A 19,436-nucleotide genomic window follows, 5' to 3' on the forward strand; every position below is an offset into this window, starting at 1 on the left:
CAGCCTCCTTCTGTCCTGAGAGAAGGTCAGTGGAGAAGGGCCAGCTGCCCGGACCTGGGCTGACCTGCTGTCTGTGGGCAGGGTGGAGAATCGAGAGAGTGCAGGAGTGACTATCCAGTCTGTGGTTCTCAGCAGACTCCCTGGAGGGGGAAGCCCAAGCCTTCAGTGCCCTCGCACCCCTAGGAAATGAGACCCGGGTATCCCCAGTTTTGGGGTTTTGTTCTTTTTTTATTCCAACGGGGACTGGGGTGTGGCAGGGGGAGGGATGGGGGCCCAACTGACCCCCTCCCTGTGGGGGTCTCATAGAAATTCCGAGGTTTCTCCCCAAAAAAAAGAGAGAAAGAGAAGAGTTGAGGGGCACCAGGGGACACCCATCTGCCCAGAGGCCTCCCACTTCTCCAGAAGTGGGGAGGGCTGCGTTAAGTCTTGGGGAGCCCGAGCAGTCCCAGGATGGGGTTCTCCCCGCAAACTGCTTTCCGCTTCCGGGAACAGCCCCTGCAGTCCTCGGCCCCTGGAGTCCTCGGTTCCTGCGCTCCTCTTGTTCGCAGTGGGGGACGGAGTGCGGGCGTCCGCGGCACCCTCTGGCGAGTCCACTAGGGGGCGCAGGCAGGTTCCGGAGCCGAGCCTCAGACTTCACCGGGAACCAAAGGCAAAATCGCGGCGTCCGGCGCGCGGGGGCACAAGTCCCGTCCCTCGCCCACCAGGGAAGCGAGGGCGGCCGGGCCCTGGGGCGAGCCCAGTCCCTGCGGTCAGTCCGGGCGCCCGCCCGGCCCCGCCCATGATCACTCGTGCTCGGCCAGCTCGCGGGGGCCGGCGGGGCCGGGCCGGGACCGGGGCGGGCTGGTGGCTTCAGCGGGGGCGCCCAGGCCACGCGGGGGCGCGCCGGCTCCGGAGGCCCGCAGCGCCTGGATGCGCCGGCACTCCTGACAGACACGCACGTGGGTGCAAGGGGTGGGGGCGGGGGGCCGGGCCCCGCCGGGCGGCCCCGGATCGTCCAGGAGGCGCTGGGGGCCCCCGTGCGCGCTGCCAGCATCCCCGCCCGCGCCGGCGGAGTAGAGCTTGCCGTTGCTGAGGCGCATCTCACGGACGGCGCGTAGCGACAGCAGGGCCCGGCTTGGGCCTCCCGGGCGCCGGCGCCGGCGAGAACGCGACGTCTTGCGGCAGGACACCGCGTGCCGCAGCTCCTGCAGCATCTCCTGGCACACCGACACCTGGTGGCGGCGCGGGGCGCGGTGGTCACTGCCTGCGACCTCCTTGCCGCCGCCCCTCGCCGCTCCTTTCCCCTCTGATCCTCTCGGAAACCTCCACGCCCTCCTGCTCTCCCCGCCCCACCTCTGTGTTCACCTCTCTTTCTCTTTCCTGCAAGCCCTTTCACCTCCTCTCTTCCTTCCACCCTTTCCTCATTTCCCATTCTCTTCCCTCACAATTCCCTTATTTCCCCGTGCTCTTCCTGTCTCGTCTCTCCACCTCTCAACTCCTGTCTCTCCTCCACTTCTCGCTCCCGTCTCCATTCTTCTTTGGATTTGTTCTTAAATCTGCCCTTCACCTCCGATCCTCGCTCCTCTCTTCCTACTCCTTCCTCTTGCCTTTTCACTCGAAAGTTTCTAACTGCTTCTAGTCCTTCCCTCGTACACGTTCTCCATCCTCGGCCACTGATTCATGCACGCACTATTGCCAGACGTATTTGCTGACCACCTACTGTGTTCCAGGCACTGTTTCAGGCACTGGAGATACAGCAGAGAACAAAACAGACAGAAGTCCCTGCCCTCATGGAGGTTATATTCCAGTGTGCATAGACAAAACATAAATATGTAAATATAAGTTGTATGTTAGATGGTGATGAGTGCTTTGGAGAAAAATTAAATTGGGAAAATAGGTGGGGGTGTGGGTGGGGAGTGATGCTGAATTTTGAGATGGGTCCTTAGGGGAGACTCATGGAGAAGAGGAACTGCAAGTAGACAAACGCAGTGCAGGATGAGCTGCGTGGGGCCTGGCAGGAGGGAAGGCAGACCGTTCGGCTGGTTACAGGTGTGAGGTGCTGGAGGAATGTGGAGCAGGTCAGGGTGGCCAAGGTGCAGTGGGCAAAGGGGAGAGGGAGGAGGCGAGGTCAGGGAGCAACGGGGGCCGGCTTGTGTAAGGCCCAGAGGCCACGGTAAGGGTTTGGCTTTTACTCTGAGCCAGACGGGAGCCACTGGAGAGTTTTAAGCATAGGACTGCTGTGCTTTCACAGGATCACTCTGGAGCTGTGCTGAGAACAGACTGTAGGGAGGCCAAGGGCAAGAGCAGGGGGCCCACTAGGAAGCTGCTACAGTCACCAGAGATCAGATAGAGGGCGTGAGAAAGAGGGAGGAGTGAAGGGTGACTCCACATATTTTGGCCTGAGCAACTGGAATGATGGCATTGCCTGATGGGTGGGCAGGAGCTCTGTGTTGGCCACATGACGTCACGCACTACCTGGTGGACATCCACGTGGAGATGTCAAGTGTGGAGCTGAATATACAAACCGTGTGGACATCCACGTGGAGATGTCAAGTATGGAGCTGAATTTACAAACCGTGGGTTCAGGGAGAGGTCCCTGTAAGGGATACACATTTGAGGGTTATGCTGCCCCTGGGGTGTTCACACCCTTGGGTACTCCCCTTTGCCTTTGTATGAGGTTCACTCTGTGACCAATAGAATAAGGCTAGGTCAGCTGACATTTTGGCTTCTTCCTGACTCTCTCTTGCATCACTTGCTCTGGGGAAACTCAGCTGCCACGGCGTGAGGACACTCAAGCTGCCCTATGGAGAAGTCCCTGTGTGAAGAACCGAGGCCTCCTGCCAACTGCTATGTGAATGAGTGTATTTTTATTCTCTCTATCTTAGGATGTTTTGACATCTGAAACATCTTGCTAGCCAGGGAGAGACTGCCCTCCCAGAGCTAGCCAATTGTTAGGGATAGCAAAGGGCTGGGAACCTGCCTTTCACATGAAAACCAACCAATCCTGAGTCTATACACCCCCTTTATCTGACTCTCACACATTAAGCCAATATTTCCCCTGCCCTAAATCAACCCAGGGCCAGGTACCAGACAATTAGAGACCACCCCTCTCGTCCAGAGCCTGCTGACAGTACGCACACTGCCCAGTCCTAAGCCGTTTCCTTAGCTGCCTTGCCTTTCTCATGGAAACCCCAGTAAAGGCTCTGCCCTAGGTTTCTCTCTCCCTTCTTCTGCCTCCTGACCAAATCTGGTGCTTTCCTTGTGGCACTATGTGGCGTGGTAGGCCCCTCCTGTCAGGTAATGTAAGTAATAAATTCTTCTTTCACTGGCATTGGTCTCTTCTGCTCAGTCACTTCCATAAATTAAAACCCCACAGGTACATTTTGAGACAGTAAGCCATCCTGGAAGTGGATCCTCCAGCCCCAGTCGAGCCTCCAGACAACAGCAGCCCCAGCCAACATCATGACCATGACCTTACCAGAGACACTGGGCAGCCAGAACCACCCAGCTAAGCTGCTCCCAGATTCCTGACCTAGGGACACTGTGAACTGATAGAAGTTTGCTGTTTTAAGTTGCTAAATTGGGGGATAATTTGTTACACAGATAAATAATACAGGAGTCATCAGCATACAGATGGTCTTACAAACCATTTGGCTGGATGGGATCACCAAGAGAAGGGAGAAAGAGAAGAGAAGAAGTCCAAGGATCGAGCCCTAGGGCGCCCCAACAAAACAGTGCCCGAGAGGTAGGAGGAAAATGAGGCAGGAGCAGGGAAGAGAGCATTGTGAGGAGAGAGTGATCGGCTGTGCTGAAGCCCATGGCTGCCTCACGATGATGAGGCCGGAGACTCAGGCGCTGGATTTCAGATGCGGAGGTCACTGGTGGCAAGACTGGCTTCAGAAGAGAGGTGGGGACAGAAACTGCATGGGAGTGTGTCCAAGAAGGAATGGGAGCACAGAAACTGGAAACAGCAGAGGGACACACCCTGTCAAGGCTACAACAGGAGGGGAGAAATGGGGTGGTGACTAGGAGGGGAAACGGGTCCAGAGAGGGTTCCTTGAAGATGGGAGAAATGACAGCACATCTGTACGCTGCCGGGCTGGATCCAGTAGAGGGAGGAATGCTGATGATGCTGGAGGGAGGGCAAGAACAGCTGAGGCACGTCCTTGGGAAGGCGAGGGAGGAGGAGACAGGGCGCATGCGGAGAAGCCTTAGCGAGGAGCGTGGATGTTCATCTAGAGTCACTAACGGGGCGAGTGGAGAAAGCATGAGGGTAGCTGGATGTAGAGGTGGGGCTTGGCATGCTTTCCGACTCCTCTGCTTTTCTCAGGCCAGGAGAAGCAAGGTCATGGGCTCAAAGCAAGGGCGGGGGAGGGGCTGGAGGCTGGCAGAGAGAGGCAAAGGTTGGAATCGCGGAGGAGCACGGGGGCCCGCGGGGTTAGCATTGGAGTATGGCTGGGCTGAGACCGGCCAGCAAGTCTGTCTTCCTGCTGTCGCATTCAGCTGCATTCTCCTTGCCCCTGTCTCTCCTCCTATTTCTTCTTGCTTTACCACCTCATTCTTTCCCCATATCCTTCTCTCTCTGCTCCTCCACACTCCTTCCCCTGCATCCTCATCTCTGCCTGCGCCCTCTTCCCCCTCTGTCCTTCCTCACGTCCGTGGACCCTCTCTACCGTCTTCCATCTGCTCTCACCTTTTTTTTTTTTTTTCTGGCCGCACCGCGGCTTGTGGGATCTTAGTTTTTTCCCCCATCAGCGATCAAACCTGGGCCCTCTGCAGTGACAGCGCAGAGTCCTAACCGCTGGACCGTCAGGGAGTTCCCTGCTCTCACCTCTTAATGGACCTCCTGGACCCCTGGAGTCGCTCCGATCCTCTCACGTCCCCAGCTCCCAGCCCCCCAACCCTCGCATTCCTCCAGTAACGGCTCCCAATGCCATAGTGTTCACACCCCCTGCCCCTGGGGTCCCACTTCTTCCCACACACCCTTCGCCGGCCCCCTCACCTCTTCTGACTCTGCCGACCTCCGCGTGGACCATATGAATTCCATGACTGCCACGAAGACAGCAATGATGAGGCCACAGATGAGCACGACAAAAATGCCGCCGATGTTCTCCATGCCCAAGCCTGGGGGTGGAGGGGGAGAGCCAGGGGTCGGGCTGCGTGGGCCAGGGGTGGCAAGGGGCCTTTGGGAAGGGCACGACGTGCAGGGGTGGCTGACCTTTAGCTCGATGGTCCTCTTCCTTGGGGCACCGGCTCCCCTCCCACCACTTGCGCTTCAGGATCTCCAGCCGGTTGTTCTCCTGAAGCTGCAGAATGGCCAGTGTGATCTCATCCCGGAATGGGGAGCCTGGACCGGGCACACGGTGGGGTGGAGAGTCATCGGGACCCTGGAGCCCTGCCAGCCCAAGCCCCAGATGTTCCCTCCCCTCTGCAGCTGCTCTCCTCCCACCTCTGCAGCATCCCCAGCATCTTCCCTGTCCACCTTCAAATCTGACTACTGCTCGCCACCTCCCCTGCAACCACCCCTGGGCCAAGCCCCCACTTGTCACATTTGTCACCGTTCCCCTCTCCCTGTGCCCCCCCCCCTCACTCTCTCCCCGCCAGGCTCTTCTCAACACAGCAGCCAGAGGGACAGTTTCAGAAACACAGCCAGAGATCACGCCTCTCTGGTGCTTAAAACTCTCCAATGGCTCTGTCTGCAGCTAGAAAAAAAAATCTTCAAATGTTCAACAAGATTCTGCGTTCACTGGTCCCACCACCTGGGGCTCCCTTAAGACCTTTGCCTCTGCCTGGAATGTTCCTTCCCTCACTTCCTCAGGACGCTGCTCACAGGGTGCCTCAGGGGCTCTTCTCTAACTCTATTTAAAATGACAGCAAGCACCCCACTCCCTGTCCATCTCTTCCCCTTATTTACTTCAGAGCAGTTGACACTGCTTGACATCCCATTATAAAGCTATGTGTTTACTGTCTGTCTGCACCCCTAGTAGACGGCTGGAGGTGAGAGCCGAGCAGCTAGCTCCCCGCTGTGGCATCCCAGCACCCAGAGCAGTCCTGGCACACAGTAGGACATCAGATCTGCCAAGTGAACGGATCCCCAGCCACACCTCTCCTCTGCGTGGCCCCAACCCTGGACCACCTCTCTCCTCTCTACCCTCAGATCCTCCCCTTAAACCGTCCTTGGGCCCCAAACACCCCACCCATATCCTACCCTCTACTCATTTCTTCATTTACTACTATAATTCTTGAGCATCTACCAGGTGCCAGGAACTAGGGATGCAGGCAGGTGGGGTGATTGGTATTTATCAGGCACCTACTATGTGCCAGACCCTTGGTCCGCAGAAGCGTATTTAGTCTCAGAACAATCCTGTGAGGCGCGTTACCACCCTCATTATCTGCGTGAAGCAGGCGACACTCCTGCCTGAGTCAGGGAGGAAGCTGGGATTTGAATCCAGGTTGCTGTGGCTCCAGAGCCTGTCCCTCAAAGCACCAGGCTATACTGCTTCCCTGATACAGCACTGACCCTACCACAAAGCTGCTAAGATTTGGGGTAATTTGTTATGTAGTCATAGCTAAGAAATGCAGTGGTCATCAGAATATAGGTGGGTTTAAAAGCCGAAATGCCAAAATTTGGTGGCAAAATTGGTGGTGAGTTTCCAGCACCAAGCCCTGGAAAAGCATGTCCAAGTCTCCCTAGCAGATCCATCCATCATTCTTCCTCCCTCCCTCCTTCCGCCTCTCCCTCCCTTCCACCCATCCAGCAACATCCATTATGTTGCTGGAACACCTGCTCTGAGCCAGGCTGTGGGTTTGGTGCAGAGAATATGAAGTAAATAAAACCAGGTCCTCACCCTCGAGGGGCCCTCGGACCAATGGGGGAAGGCAGCAAGCCTCACGGCTCACACGCACTGACTTGTGCACAGTATCACCGGGTTCTCCCAACAGCCCTCCAGGGCTGGAGCTGATCGTTCCTAGGCCTGTTTATATGCAGGTGGAGGGTGCAGAGGCTTAGGGAGGCGGCATCACCTTCCCAAGGTCACACAGCTAGGAGGCCACACACACACCCCCAGCCTGCGCGGGAAGGGCCTGGCCTGCCCCCTGGCCTGCTCACACAGCTTGGTTCCAGCTGCCTGGGGACCCACGGCCTCCCACCCCACCCCACTGCCGCCGTACCCAGCGGCATGCCGATGCCGTAGCCCTTGGTGTCGAGGAGACCCCCGATCTGGGTGAGGTTGCAGTTGAGGCGCCGGTGGTACTCGTTCATGGTGGACTCGAGCAGGAAGGCGTAGCGGGAGTTGAGGACGCGGGCGATGCCCTCCTCTGTGCTCTTGACAAACACGCTGGGCTGCTTCGACTGCATGTAGTTCCACATGCGCTGGTACGTCTGGTACCGTGAGTTCTGGGCAGAGGGCGCATGAGGGGAAGACGGGTGAGGGTCTTTCCACCCCTGCCTTTCCCCTGAGCCCTGTCCCCTGCCCTCTAGAAAGTCTCCCTCAACCCGAGAGAGCGGGGAGACCAGAGGAAGACAGGAAGAGCCAAAGACAGAGGAGACGCACAAGACAGACAGACTGCTCAGGGCCAGATCCAAGCCAACCCCACACCCACCAGCCCAGCGAGGATCCTGAGGACCGAAGGCTTGGGAAGACGCAGCCACAGCCTGTTCTTCAACCCTTTTTCTCTCTTCCACCCCTGGGCCTGGGCTCGGCTTGACACCCAGCCCTGTCTTCCCAGTGTTCCCAGGCCTTATTCAGAGAAGCTGGGAGCAGATGCTCAACCATATATACCCAGGGCCCAGCCTGCTTCAGGGAGACCTGCGTCCAAGCCAAACAGGACAGCTTACTTCCTACGGGCCCCGTGGGAACTTTCTGAGGAATGCACTGCCCTACCCTGGGCTGCTGTGCACAGCGGGGATCCCGAAACCAAGCCTGGGTGGCTCCGGGGGCCCCACCTGAAAGAAGGTCATGGTGGAGCCAGCGTGGATGGTGCCATACTCAATGTTGGTCTGGTCCGCCAGGTCGTCGGCCGACTCCACAGGCACCTCCATGCGTTGCACGGTGAGGAAGGCAGCCAGGTTGGCCGTGTAGGAGGAGATGATGATCAAGGTGAAGGCCCACCTGAGGGGGGGGGAGGGGTGAGCTACAGGTTGGAGCCACCACTGCCACCCTGCCCCTGTGGCCATGCGCCCCACTGGTGGTGCCCCCCTCAGTGACCCCAGCATCTAGAAGGCTGACTGCTGACTAGTGGAGGGGCTGGGAGCATGGAATCTGGAGCCAGATTCGTTGGGTTTCAAATTGCTTTCAGAGGGCTTCCCTGGTGGCTCAGTGGTTAAGAATCCGCCTGCCAATGCAGGGGACACGGGTTTGAGCCCTGGCCCGGGAAGATTCCACATGCCATGGAGCAACTAAGCCCCGTGCGCCACAACTACTGAGCCTGTGCTCTAGACCCCGCGAGCCACAACTACTGAAGCCCGTGCGCCTAGAGCCCGTGCTCCGCAACAAGAGAAGCCACCGCGATGAGAAGCCCGTGCACCGCAACGAAGAGTAGCCCCCGCTCGCCGCAACTAGGGAAAGCCCGCGCGCAGCAACGAAGACCCAACGCAGCCAAAAATAAATAAATTAATTAATTAAAAGAAAAGAAACGTTGATTTCCAAGGCAGAGCTGTCCTGAACCATGACGAGCCCTTGGGTGTGGCGGCAGGAGGCTATGGCCCGTGTGGACATGAGATGAGGGGCCCAGGAGGGGAGTTCTGGCCGAGCTGCTGCTATTCAGGGGGCGGCCAAGTCCCTAGAGCACTGGCACCCACCCCCACCACCCTACCACCGGCACTGGCTTGCTGAATCACCAGGCCGAGGTCACATCTGGAGATTAAGAAACATCTGTTGAATGACTGAATGTGGGGGAAGACTCGGGGTGGAGACAAGAGTGAGCCTGGGGTCAAAGGGGTCAAAGGTGAGAGAGGGGACATGACTGGGGGCTTCCTGGGTGACAGCGATGGGAAGGGGCAGAGAACACCCAGCTGGGGAAGAAGGTCCCTGACTGAGGAGCAGAAGGGATGGGCTGTAGAGAGTTGGTCACTGGTCCCCCACCTGACTGGGGGACTCGGCCAGATTTGCCACAGCGGGTCCGTTCATGCCCTCTCAGCCACCTCCTCACACGTGCCTCCCTCTCGTGCCTGGCTGGAATGCGCCTCCCTCTCTCTTTGGCAGGCATGCCTCTGTTTGCACCTTCAGATGAAACAGCCTAGATGGCACCTCCTCAGAGGGGCCCTTCCCGAGCACCCTCATTCTCTACTGTTCTCTTTCACTGCACCCTGTTTGGTTCTTCAATAGCGCAGTTTACATACATCTGATACATCATTATATTAAAAATGTTAATAAAGTTTAGTCGGGGTGTGTGGTAGGCAGAAGAAAGGCTTGCCCCCCAAAGATGTCTACATGCTCATCCCTGGAACTTGTGAGTATGTTCCCTCACAGGGTAAAAGGGTCTTTGCAGATATGATTAAGTTAAGAGTCTTGAGATGGGGAGATTAGCCTGGATTATCCTGTTGGGCCCATGGAATCACAAGGGTCCTTATGCGGAAGAAGGAGGTCAGAGTCAGAGAGAGAGATTTGAAGACGTTATGCTGTTGGCTTTGAAGGTGGAGGAAGGGGTCAGAAGCCCAGGAACGCAGGCGGCTTCTAAAAGCTGGAAAAGGCAAGGAAATGGATTCTCCCCCAAAGCCTCCAGAAGAACTGGCCCTGCCAACACCCTGATTTTAGCACAGTCATATCTATTTTGCACTTCTGACCTCCAGAACTATAAGAGAATAAATTTATGTTGTTTTTAAGCCACGAAGTTTGTGGTAATTTGTTGCAGCAGCAACAGGAAATGAATACAGGGTATAACTCCTGACATGATGCCAATTCCAAAGTGTTAAAAAAAAAAAAATCATCAAGATTCAAAAGTTTAGGGATCTGGTGGTCCAGTGGTTAGGACTCCGAGCTTCTACTGCAGGGTGCACGGTTTCAATCCCTGGTCGGGGAACTAAGATCCCACATGCCACATGGCACAACCAGAAAATTTTAAAAATTAAAGAAAAAAAAGTAGGGGCTTCCCTGGTGGCGCAGTGGTTGGGAGTCCACCTGCCGATGCAGGGGACATGGGTTTGTGCCCCGGTCCGGGAGGATCCCACATGCCGCGGAGCGGCTGGGCCCGTGAGCCATGGCCGCTGAGGCTGCGCGTCTGGAGCCTGTGCTCCGCAACGGGAGGCCACAACAGTGAGAGGCCCGCATACCGCAAAAAAAATAAAGAAAGAAAGAAAGAAAGAAAAAAAAGTTTCAAAGCCCTGCTGCAACTAAGGAGCCCACATGCTGCAACTAAGGAGCTCTGGAGCCACAACTAAGGAGTCCGCCGGGTACAACTAAGACCTGGTGCAACCAAAACAAACAAACAAAAAGTTTCAAAGCCAATGGACCAAGCAAATTGCAAACAACTGCCAGAAGGTAGTTAGCCTCGCTTAGCTGGGAAAGAAAAAAACCTGCCACCATTATGGTTAGTCCTGAAGAAACAAGTTTTGAATCAAACAGTATCTTCGGGACATATTCTTGGCATAAAATATGATGTCCTTGTGTTTATTTATCTCTTTATTCTCAGTTCCTTTTCCTCTTGAGGACTGATTTTCCACCTGAGTGCCTGGCACATGGAAGGGCTTGAGAAGCACCTCTTGCTGAATGACTACTGAGCATGGATCCTGACTGATGGGGAGGAGGCCCAATGCCTCAGTTTGCCCTGGAGAGGCACCCAGGGCCTACGGGGTGGGTGGCACTGGGGCGGGAGGCTGGCTCAGCCCAGCCCTGCCTCTAGCCAAATGCATGCTCTTTAGCAAACCACTTCCTCTCTCTGGGTCTCGATCTTCTAATCCATAAAACCAGAGAATATTCCTTATCCTAAGCTCCTCCTCGGCTTTCTGTGGTTCTAATGAGGAAAAGGAGCTGAGAAGAGTTATATGAGCTGCAACCAAGCCCAGCTGCTATTTCAAAGATAGGGTGGCAAATGTGAGTGTTTATGGAAGCCAGGCCAGAAAGTGACTGAAGGGGGACTTCCCTGGCGGCGCAGTGGTTAGGAATCTGCCTGCCAATGCAGGGGACACGGGTTCGAGCCCTGGTCAGGGAAGATCCCACAGGCCACGGAGCAACTAAGCCCGTGTGTCACAACTACTGAGCCTGCGCTCTAGAGCCCTCGAGCCACAACTACTGAGCCCACGAGCCACAACTACTGAGCCCTCGAGCCACAACTACTGAGTCCGTGCACCACAGCTACTGAAGCCCGCGCGCCTAGAGCCCGTGCTCCGCAACAAGAGAAGCCACCGCGATGAGAAGCCCGCGCACCGCAGTGAAGAGTAGCCCCCGCTCACCACAGCTAGAGAAAGCTCGTGCACAGCAACAAATAGCCAATGCAGCCAAAAAAAAAAAAATTTAAAAAAAAAAGTGACTGAAGGAGGGAGAGAAGACTGAGGCCAGTGGAACAGGCATCGAGGCCAGGTGGGAACGCCAGCCGAGCACTACCAGATCTCCCAAATCTTTGAGAAAAGTGAGAAATCTGAATTTGGGGAGTTTCCTGGTGGCCTAGTGGTTAGGATTCCGGGCTTTCACTGCTGTGCCCCGGAACAAAGATCCCGCAAGCCGCGCAGCGTGGCCAAAACAAAACAAAACAAAAAGAGAAATCTGAATTTGTATGTGAATTTACCCAATTTTTAAATGCCAACTAATTCAAAATCTTTTAAACTATGGGCCAGACACCACCAGTTGTCAGTGTCTGCTCTCTGACACATAGGTTCTTGGAGCTTGTCTTGGGGGCAAAATAAGTTCCGTTCAAAATAAGTTACTGGGTCTGGGTAATTCCCTGGCAGTCCAGTGGTTGGGACTTGGTGCGTTCACTGCAGAGGGTCCGAGTTCAATCCCTGGTCAAGGAACTAACATCCCACAAGCCATGCGAGGTGTGGCCAAAAAAAAAAAAAAGTTACAGGATCCACGTGGGACTTTGAGGGAGCAGGTATCCCTGTCCGGGGCCTCAGCCTCAACGTCTGGACAGTGAAGGCTGTCCTGGCGCAAGGATTCCAGTGTCTCTGTGATTGCCCGGGCAATGTCCGAGACAGCAGTAACAATGCCAATACTGTCCTGATTATAACCCCTCAGGTCAGCAGAAGCACCTTCCCATCCCTTAGCCACACCGAATCCTTACAACCTGAGACATGGGCATTTTTATCCCCATTTATCAGATGAGGAGACTGAGGCATGGAGACCCAAGGTCACACAGCCAGTGAGTGGCAGAGCTGGGGCTCAGCTGCCCCCACCCCATTCCCTGTCACACAGCTTGTGTGGGACACGGGAATGGGCCCAGGCCTCAGAACCCCCCCGCCCTCCTCCCCACCTCCGTCAACCCTGACTGGGGCAGACAGACAGCCTCTCACCAGACTCCGCTGACGCAGCGTGTGGACAGTGCCCGGGGCATGATCTCCGAGCCCTGCTGCATGAAGCCCCCCACGGGGAACCAGAGGCTGTTGCCCAGCGTGTACTGATTCTCCAGGATGTGGGGACGTGCCCGCAGGCACGGGTGCGGGTTATACCACTCGTAGGGGCTCAGCCTGTGGAGAGACACGGGGAATGGGGAGAAAAAGGAGAGGAACAGAGGAAAGAGAGCCACCGTGATCAGAAGAGATGGGGGGACAAAAACGGAGGGGAAGAGAGACAGAGATGGACAGAGAGAGAGACACACACACACAGAGAAACAGAGACAGTGCAGGCAAAAGGGGAGGGGGACAGAAAGAACAGGAAGGGGAGAGACCCAGAGAGAACCACGGAGCAAAAGTCAGAACCACAAGAAGGAAATACAGAGACAGGGCCAGAAAGGGAGAAGGGAGGGTGCAGGGAATCCAAGGCCCCAAGTGGAGGCCGAGGATGGTCCAGACAGACGACAGAAAGGTCAGGCATGGAGACCCCAGCTCGTGCTTCCTCCCCGCCCTCTCCTTCCCAGGCAGCAGGTAGTGGGCTCACCTGGCGGCCAGGAACAGGACGCAGCTGACAGCCAGGTAGGCCAGAAGCATGAAGAGCCACACAGCAGGGGAGAAGGGGTCCAGGAAGGAAAAGTAGCCAGGCTTGCGGCCCTGGTGGGAGACGGAGTGAGAGCCGGAGCCACACAGACCGGAGCCCCTCCCCCAGCCCCGGGGCCCATGAGCCCCACCGGCCCATCCGAGGTCCAGCCCACAGCCTCTGCCTCCCTTGGGTGTCCGGCCCCAGCACCAGCCCCCACCCCCACCTCCAGGGGAACCGTACCATGTGCACGCGGTAGAGGATGCTGATTCCCAGGGTCATGAAGGGTTTGGAAAAGTCGATGACCTTCTCCCGCTCAGCTGTGATGGTGAACGCAGCCACAGCCAGGTCTGCCTTCTGCTGGAGGGGAAGCAGGGCGGGGGTAGATGGGCGGGCCAGGGAGACAGATGGGCAGTTAGAGAGAACGCACTGAGGGAGCGACTTAGAATACCAGAAGCTGAGAGAGAGGCAAAGAGAGAGGACAGCAGAAGGAGCCAGGGGACTGGCTCCAAGAGTGCACCTCGGGCCTCCAGTTGGACCCTTGTCATCTCACATCTGCTGTAAGCGGCTCCTGTGGCCTCCTTCCTGCCCGGCTGCCCTGCCTCATCCAATCTCTTCCACTCCCCAGTCAAGTTCATCATTAAGACCCTGCTTTATTAAAACCTACCACTGACCCCCACCACTCCCACCATGCCAGGGTCCTGAAGAGAGAGCCTGAGATTGGAGTTGAGATGCCTGGACACTGACCCACTCAGGACCCTCTTGGAGCTTTGGTTTTCTCTTCTGTATGAACAATTAACAGGTAATATTTATCAAGTGCTTACTATGTGCCAGGCTCCATGCTAGATGTCACTTTATGTAGATTATCTTGTATAATCCTCTTAACAGCTCCCTGAGGGCCACTACTAGGCCCATTTTATAGAAGGGGAAACTGAGGCTCAGAGAGGCAAAGGCACTAGGGAGTAAAGGCAGGGGCTGGGGACCATAACGCAGAGACATGACCTCCACTCTCCTGCCCCTGGCAGACACCAGGGACCTAGATGTGTGCATGAAGCCACCCCTGACACACAGGACCACACCCGGCTCAGTTGAGGTAATGACCTCAGGAGAAGCTGCATGTGGTCTTGAGTCAGGGAGGGGTGGCTGGGGTCCAGGTCTGAAGTGGTGAAGGGTGGGTAGTGGGTGGGGTATGGCAGAGAAAAGGGTGTGTGTTGGGGTCTCGCTGACACACTGGAATGCCAGATCCAAAGGGGCCATCTCGCTCTTGGCCAAGTGCACATCAGCCAGTCGTTAGCTGTGGGCAGGACACAGGCTGGGAAAAAACCTGGCACTTCACACACACACACACACACACACACACACAGCACACGTGAGCACTGTACACGGTCAGGTCTACACCGCCAACATGTGCACACCATGCCATATCCACACATGCATGCCCAGACACAGGCTGACCCAGTGACATACTGTCCACGTGGACTCAGGCAGACAAACACGTGCCCTGTACGCGAGTGTAGGGAGGAGTGATGACATCGTGGGGGGCATTCCCTAGAGGCACAGTGCACACACCCGAACACGTGGCCTCACGTGTGCACATACATGACAGAGGGGGCAGGGTGCTGGGAAGGGCCGGGGGTGGGAGTAGAGAGCCCTGGCTCTGCCCCAAGCTCACTGGGTGACCAGGGGCAGGGGCTTAGCTTCCATGTCCCTGGGCCTCAGTTTGGTTCTCTGTAAAACTGGGTGGGAGGGGAGCGAGTTGTCTCCTGGATTTGGAACCCGGCTCCCAGGATGCCCCTTCCAGGCATACTGATTCCATCGCCCAGGGCTCAACCGGGCCCCGGCACTGACTCCAAATTCAAGTAGAGTCCTCCTCCTGGGGCTGAAATAAGAGTCAAGGTCCTGGATCACTGGCCTGGGAGGAGGGACACACTCACCCCCCAAGGGGCTGAGACTGAGGCCACGTGAGGTAATACAGACTAGGACAGAGCTGGGGTGGGGAGAGAGGGCACAGGCCCCAAAGATACTGCAAAGAGACGCGGCACAGTCCGAAAACAAAACCAAGGTCAGGGAGAGATCACGTGGACCCAAAATGAAATCCAGGGTCTAGGAGAAAAGAGATCTGAAAGGCAATTTGATGTCAGGGAAAGAGGACAGACCCAGAAGATTAACCAAGAGTAGAGAGAGACAGCACAGGTGAAGCAACTATGGCAGGGTGAGAGAGAGATGGCACGTCCCCAAGGCAGAATCCAGAGGCTGCCATGTGTGGCAAGGGCCCAGAACACACCAGATTCAGAGCATACCCCTGGGAATTCCTGGGTGTTGAGAGTAAGGAGTGGTTCCCCCCCGCCTTTTTTTTTTGGCCACACCCCACGGCTTGTGGGATCTTAGTTCCCCAACCAGGGATCGAACCCGCGCCCTCGGCAGTGAAAGAGCAGAGTCCCAACCACTGGACCACCAGGGAATTCCCGGTTTTCTCCTTTCTTGTGCACTTGCCACTCTCGTGACTAATATGTGAATCGTTGTGAACAATGTTAGCTAATACAGGAATGTTTATTTTTATGCACCCACAGGAGGTCTGTCCTGGCAAAGGCCCCCCACGATAACCCATCAGCTTCCTTACTGGACCCCTGCCTCTGCTCATAACACCCCCCCCACCCAAAACGATAGTCACCTGTTTAAAAACCCTTGGGTGGCTTTTCCACTGCACCTAAGACAGTGTCCAGGGTGGCTGGAGCAGAAAGGGGGGTGGGGTGGGAAATGCAGCAGAGTGGGGACCAGAGCCCTGCAGGGCCTTGCAGGCCAGGGGAAGGGGGCCGGATTCTACCCCAAGGGCAACAGAGGACATCACATCAGAGGGTGTGAGCAGCGGAGGGTAACATGATCTGGCCGCCCTGAGAACAGACCACAGGGGCAAGAGTGGAAGCTGACTAAAGATGCCCACAGAGGTGCTGGGGGCGGGGCTAAGTAGAGGTGGAGAGGAGGTGGTCCGATTTGAGATGAATTCTGAATGGAGGACAGACAGATCCTTAAATGCTGCAAGTTCTTCTAGACCCCCCCTCAGAGTCTTGGGAACCCCTGCCCCCTTTCCACCTCCTCCTCTTCCTCCTTCATTTCCCAAAAGGGACACCTGTTCCTTAGAGAAGGCTTCCCTCCCCAAGGGAACCCTGACAGTTTAATCTCTGGGATGAAATCAGGAAGAATCCAAATGATAAGCCACCTGTAGAAATGACAGGGGGATTGTCTAAATGCCTAAAAACCAACCAAAGCACCTGTGACTGTCCCTCTGCCCCAGCCCGCCCTGTACACCAGCTCTGTGCAAACCATCTGTGCTGTGCCATCAGCTCCCTGACAGGCTCTGCCAATAGGGGGCACTAGAGGAAAGCTGCAAGGCTGGAGGGAGGAGAGTTACCTGCTCCTTCTGGTCTACTCTCGGGTCCCCAGCCTTCCTGCGCCAAAGGCAGCAGCATTTCTTCCACAGGGCGGCAGACAAGTTCAGTCTGCAGCTTCCCAGCACTTGCAGAACCAGCCTCGCCCAGCCTTTCTTGGGGCACCAGCACCAGCTGACGAGTGCCCCCTCCTCGGGGTCTGAGTTTCCGCCCCACAGAGCCCTTCCTCTAAGTTCCCGAGCTTCAGCTCTTCTCTGCTCCTTCAGAACTTGAGACAGAGCCACTTCCTGCCTTGCTACCTCCTTGATGCCTGAGAGAGAGCAAGGGTGTGTAAACTATGGTCCTCAGGCCAAGTCCCAACTGCCCGATTTTGTAAATAAAGTTTCACTGGAACACAGCCAGGCGCACTTGTTTAGGTATTGTCTACAACTGCTTTCCATACAATGGAAGAGTTGAGTAGTGACAGGATGACCTGGAAGCCAGTAATATTTACATGTGGCCCCTTGCAGAAAAATTGCTGATTCCTGCCTTGGACTTCAACTTTTACCCTCTCAGTTAACTAGTTAGCAACTTTATTCCTAGTTAATAATTCTCTTCATTCAAATATCTGGGGACTTCCCTGGTGGCCCAGTGGTTAAGAATCTGCCTTCCAATGCAGGGGATGAGGGTTTGATCCCTGGTCAGGGAACTAAGATCCCACGTGCCACGGGGCAACTAAGCCCACGTGCCACAACTGCTGAGGCTGTGTGCCACACCTAGAGAGAAGCCCACGGGCCACAACAAGGAGCCTGCACGCTGCAGCGGAGATCCTGCGTGCCGCAACAAAGACCCGACACAGCCAAAAATTAAATAAATTAATAAATATTTTTAAAAACCCCACAAATATCTGGAGTGACTAGTTTCCCTGTAGACCCCTGACTGATGCAAAAATGACAATACCCAGGTCACATGAGCGCTCAGGTCACGGGGTCACTCACTGTCCATGGGCAGGTGTTCAGTGTCTAGCAGGGCCCGGTAATGAGCAGTTTCTCAAAAGGAGAATAGTATCTGCAGAAAACAGCATGATTTGCTTCAAAACCCTAGAGGTCTGCATGCGAGTCACCTCTTGGTGCCTGCTTCCCTATTTGCCACCAGCACTCTACATTTCCCGGGATCTGCCGGGTCATCAGGCGCAGGTGGCAGATCAGCTTGCATGAAGCTAGGACCTGCTGCAGGGCTTTTGCATGCTCTGGGCCTCCCTCAACATGGAAAGCCTTACAGGTTGTTTGGTAAAGGGATTAAAGCAGCACACACAAGTTATACCCAGGTATAAGTTGTTGCTCAAATCCAAAAACCCCACCAGATATCCGCAATACCAGACAAACAGCAAAGGTCTGAGTTTCAGCTCTATGGGGACCCTCGTCTGAGTTTCTAAGGTTTAATCTTTCCAACTTCTTCCCCTTTCCCCTTAGCCCTCGGGGTGGTGGCTGCTTCCTCCAGCTGCTACCTTCAGGATCCATTAGATTTCTTTTTACTCTTTCAGTTAGTGGGTTAACAACTTTACATCTAGTTAACAATTTTTTTTTTTTTGCTGCACTGCGTGGCTTGCAGAATCTTAGTTCCCTGATCAGGGGCTGAACCCGGGACCTCAGCAGTGAAAGCATGGAGTCCTAACCACTGGACCGCCAGGGAACCCCTAGTTAACAATTCTTTGTATTAAATTCTCTCTGTTCAAATAGCTGATAAGAGGGGAAATCCCTGTTGGTCCAGTGGTTAAGACTCCGAACTTCCACTGCGGGGGGCACGGGTTCGATCTCTGGTCAGGGAACTAAGATCCCACATGCCTCGAGGTACAGCCAAAAAAAACCCAACAACAACAAAACAAAACAAAGAAACAAACAAAAATAGCTGAGATGATTCTGTTCAAGTAACTGGCGCTGTTTTGTCTCCAGATTGGACACTGACTGACTGGTATCAGCCGTGGGTTTATTGCCAACCTCCTCACTAAATGCTATTTCAGGCTCATAAAATCTGATCAGCAAAATGTTGCCAATGTGATGGACCAGCGTCAAGAGGCCCAAGTTCTCAGTGTTCTATATCGGGGTCCCCAACCCCCGGACCGTGGACCGGCACCGGTCCGCAGCCTGTTAGGAACCAGACCGCACAGCAGGAGGTGAGCGGCGGGCGAGTGAAGCTTCATCTGTCACTGCCCGTGGCTCCCCATCGCTCGCATTATCGCCTGAACCATCCCCCCGCCAGTCTGTGGAAAAATTGTCTTCCACGAAACCAGTCCCTGGTGCCAAAAAGGTTGGGAACTGCTGGTCTATATGATGGCAGAAAGCAAGAGAGTTGATGTCAGCCTGAGGCAAGACTGAAGGTTTATACTCCTGGCTTCTGGTGGTCCTTGGAAAGTGGTATGGAGGAAAAAGCATTTGCTAGGTCAGTAGCTCACACCAGCTGCCAATGGCTGTGTTGACTTGCTCCAGTAAAGATACTTCATTTGGGCCAGCATCTGCGATTGGAGTCACCACCTGACTGCATTTACAAGAATCCGCAGTCATTCTCCAAGATCCATCTGCCTTCTGCACAGGCCAAACAGGCCAGTTGAACAGGGATGAGATCACTACCCCTGCTTCTTTCAGGCCGTTAATGGCGGCACTAATCTCTGCAATTCCTCCAAAGGATGTAGAATTGCTTTTGGATTACTATCCTGGGAAACAGGGGGAGGTCCAGGGGCTTCCACTGGCTCTTTCTACCGTAATGACCCTGACTCCACAGGTCAGAAAGCTTATTCCAATTATACAACCAGGACCTGGAAACACACAGAGTGAGCCCAAGGGCCTATCAGGCCCACTCTGAGTGGAACTTGGGCTCAGACTCCATTTATCACTTGGCCACATAAGCCCTACTGTGGTCCACCAGACAAAGCAGGAAAAATCAAAATGACTTGCCATCTACGAAAATGACAGGAGGTTGTCTGAATATCTAAAAGTCCATCAAAAGCCTCAGTGCCAAGAAGGAGCCTGTA

The 19,436-nt window shown here is 55.3% G+C and overlaps 1 protein-coding gene across 1 annotated transcript in view; it reads right to left on the reverse strand.

The window, feature by feature from the left end:
* Positions 1-217: 217 nt before the first annotated feature.
* Positions 218-19,436, reverse strand: part of GRIK5 (glutamate ionotropic receptor kainate type subunit 5) — a 51,580-nt gene continuing 32,361 nt past the window's right edge. Inside the window, exons 13-20 of the mRNA XM_089902783.1 lie at positions 13,287-13,403; positions 13,008-13,117; positions 12,425-12,598; positions 7,925-8,090; positions 7,150-7,375; positions 5,198-5,326; positions 4,982-5,103; positions 218-1,211 (exon numbers count right to left, since the gene is read on the reverse strand). Coding sequence (XP_089758909.1) covers positions 783-1,211; positions 4,982-5,103; positions 5,198-5,326; positions 7,150-7,375; positions 7,925-8,090; positions 12,425-12,598; positions 13,008-13,117; positions 13,287-13,403 — 1,473 coding nt within the window. The 3' untranslated portion in view covers positions 218-782. The remainder of the gene's footprint in view (positions 1,212-4,981; positions 5,104-5,197; positions 5,327-7,149; positions 7,376-7,924; positions 8,091-12,424; positions 12,599-13,007; positions 13,118-13,286; positions 13,404-19,436) is intronic.

This window comes from Delphinapterus leucas, chromosome 20 (genome assembly GCF_059928025.1).
Source record: "Delphinapterus leucas isolate spDelLeu-1000000601 "Yukka" chromosome 20, BTC_Dleu_Yukka2, whole genome shotgun sequence".
NCBI classification, from domain to species: Eukaryota; Metazoa; Chordata; class Mammalia; order Artiodactyla; family Monodontidae; genus Delphinapterus; species Delphinapterus leucas.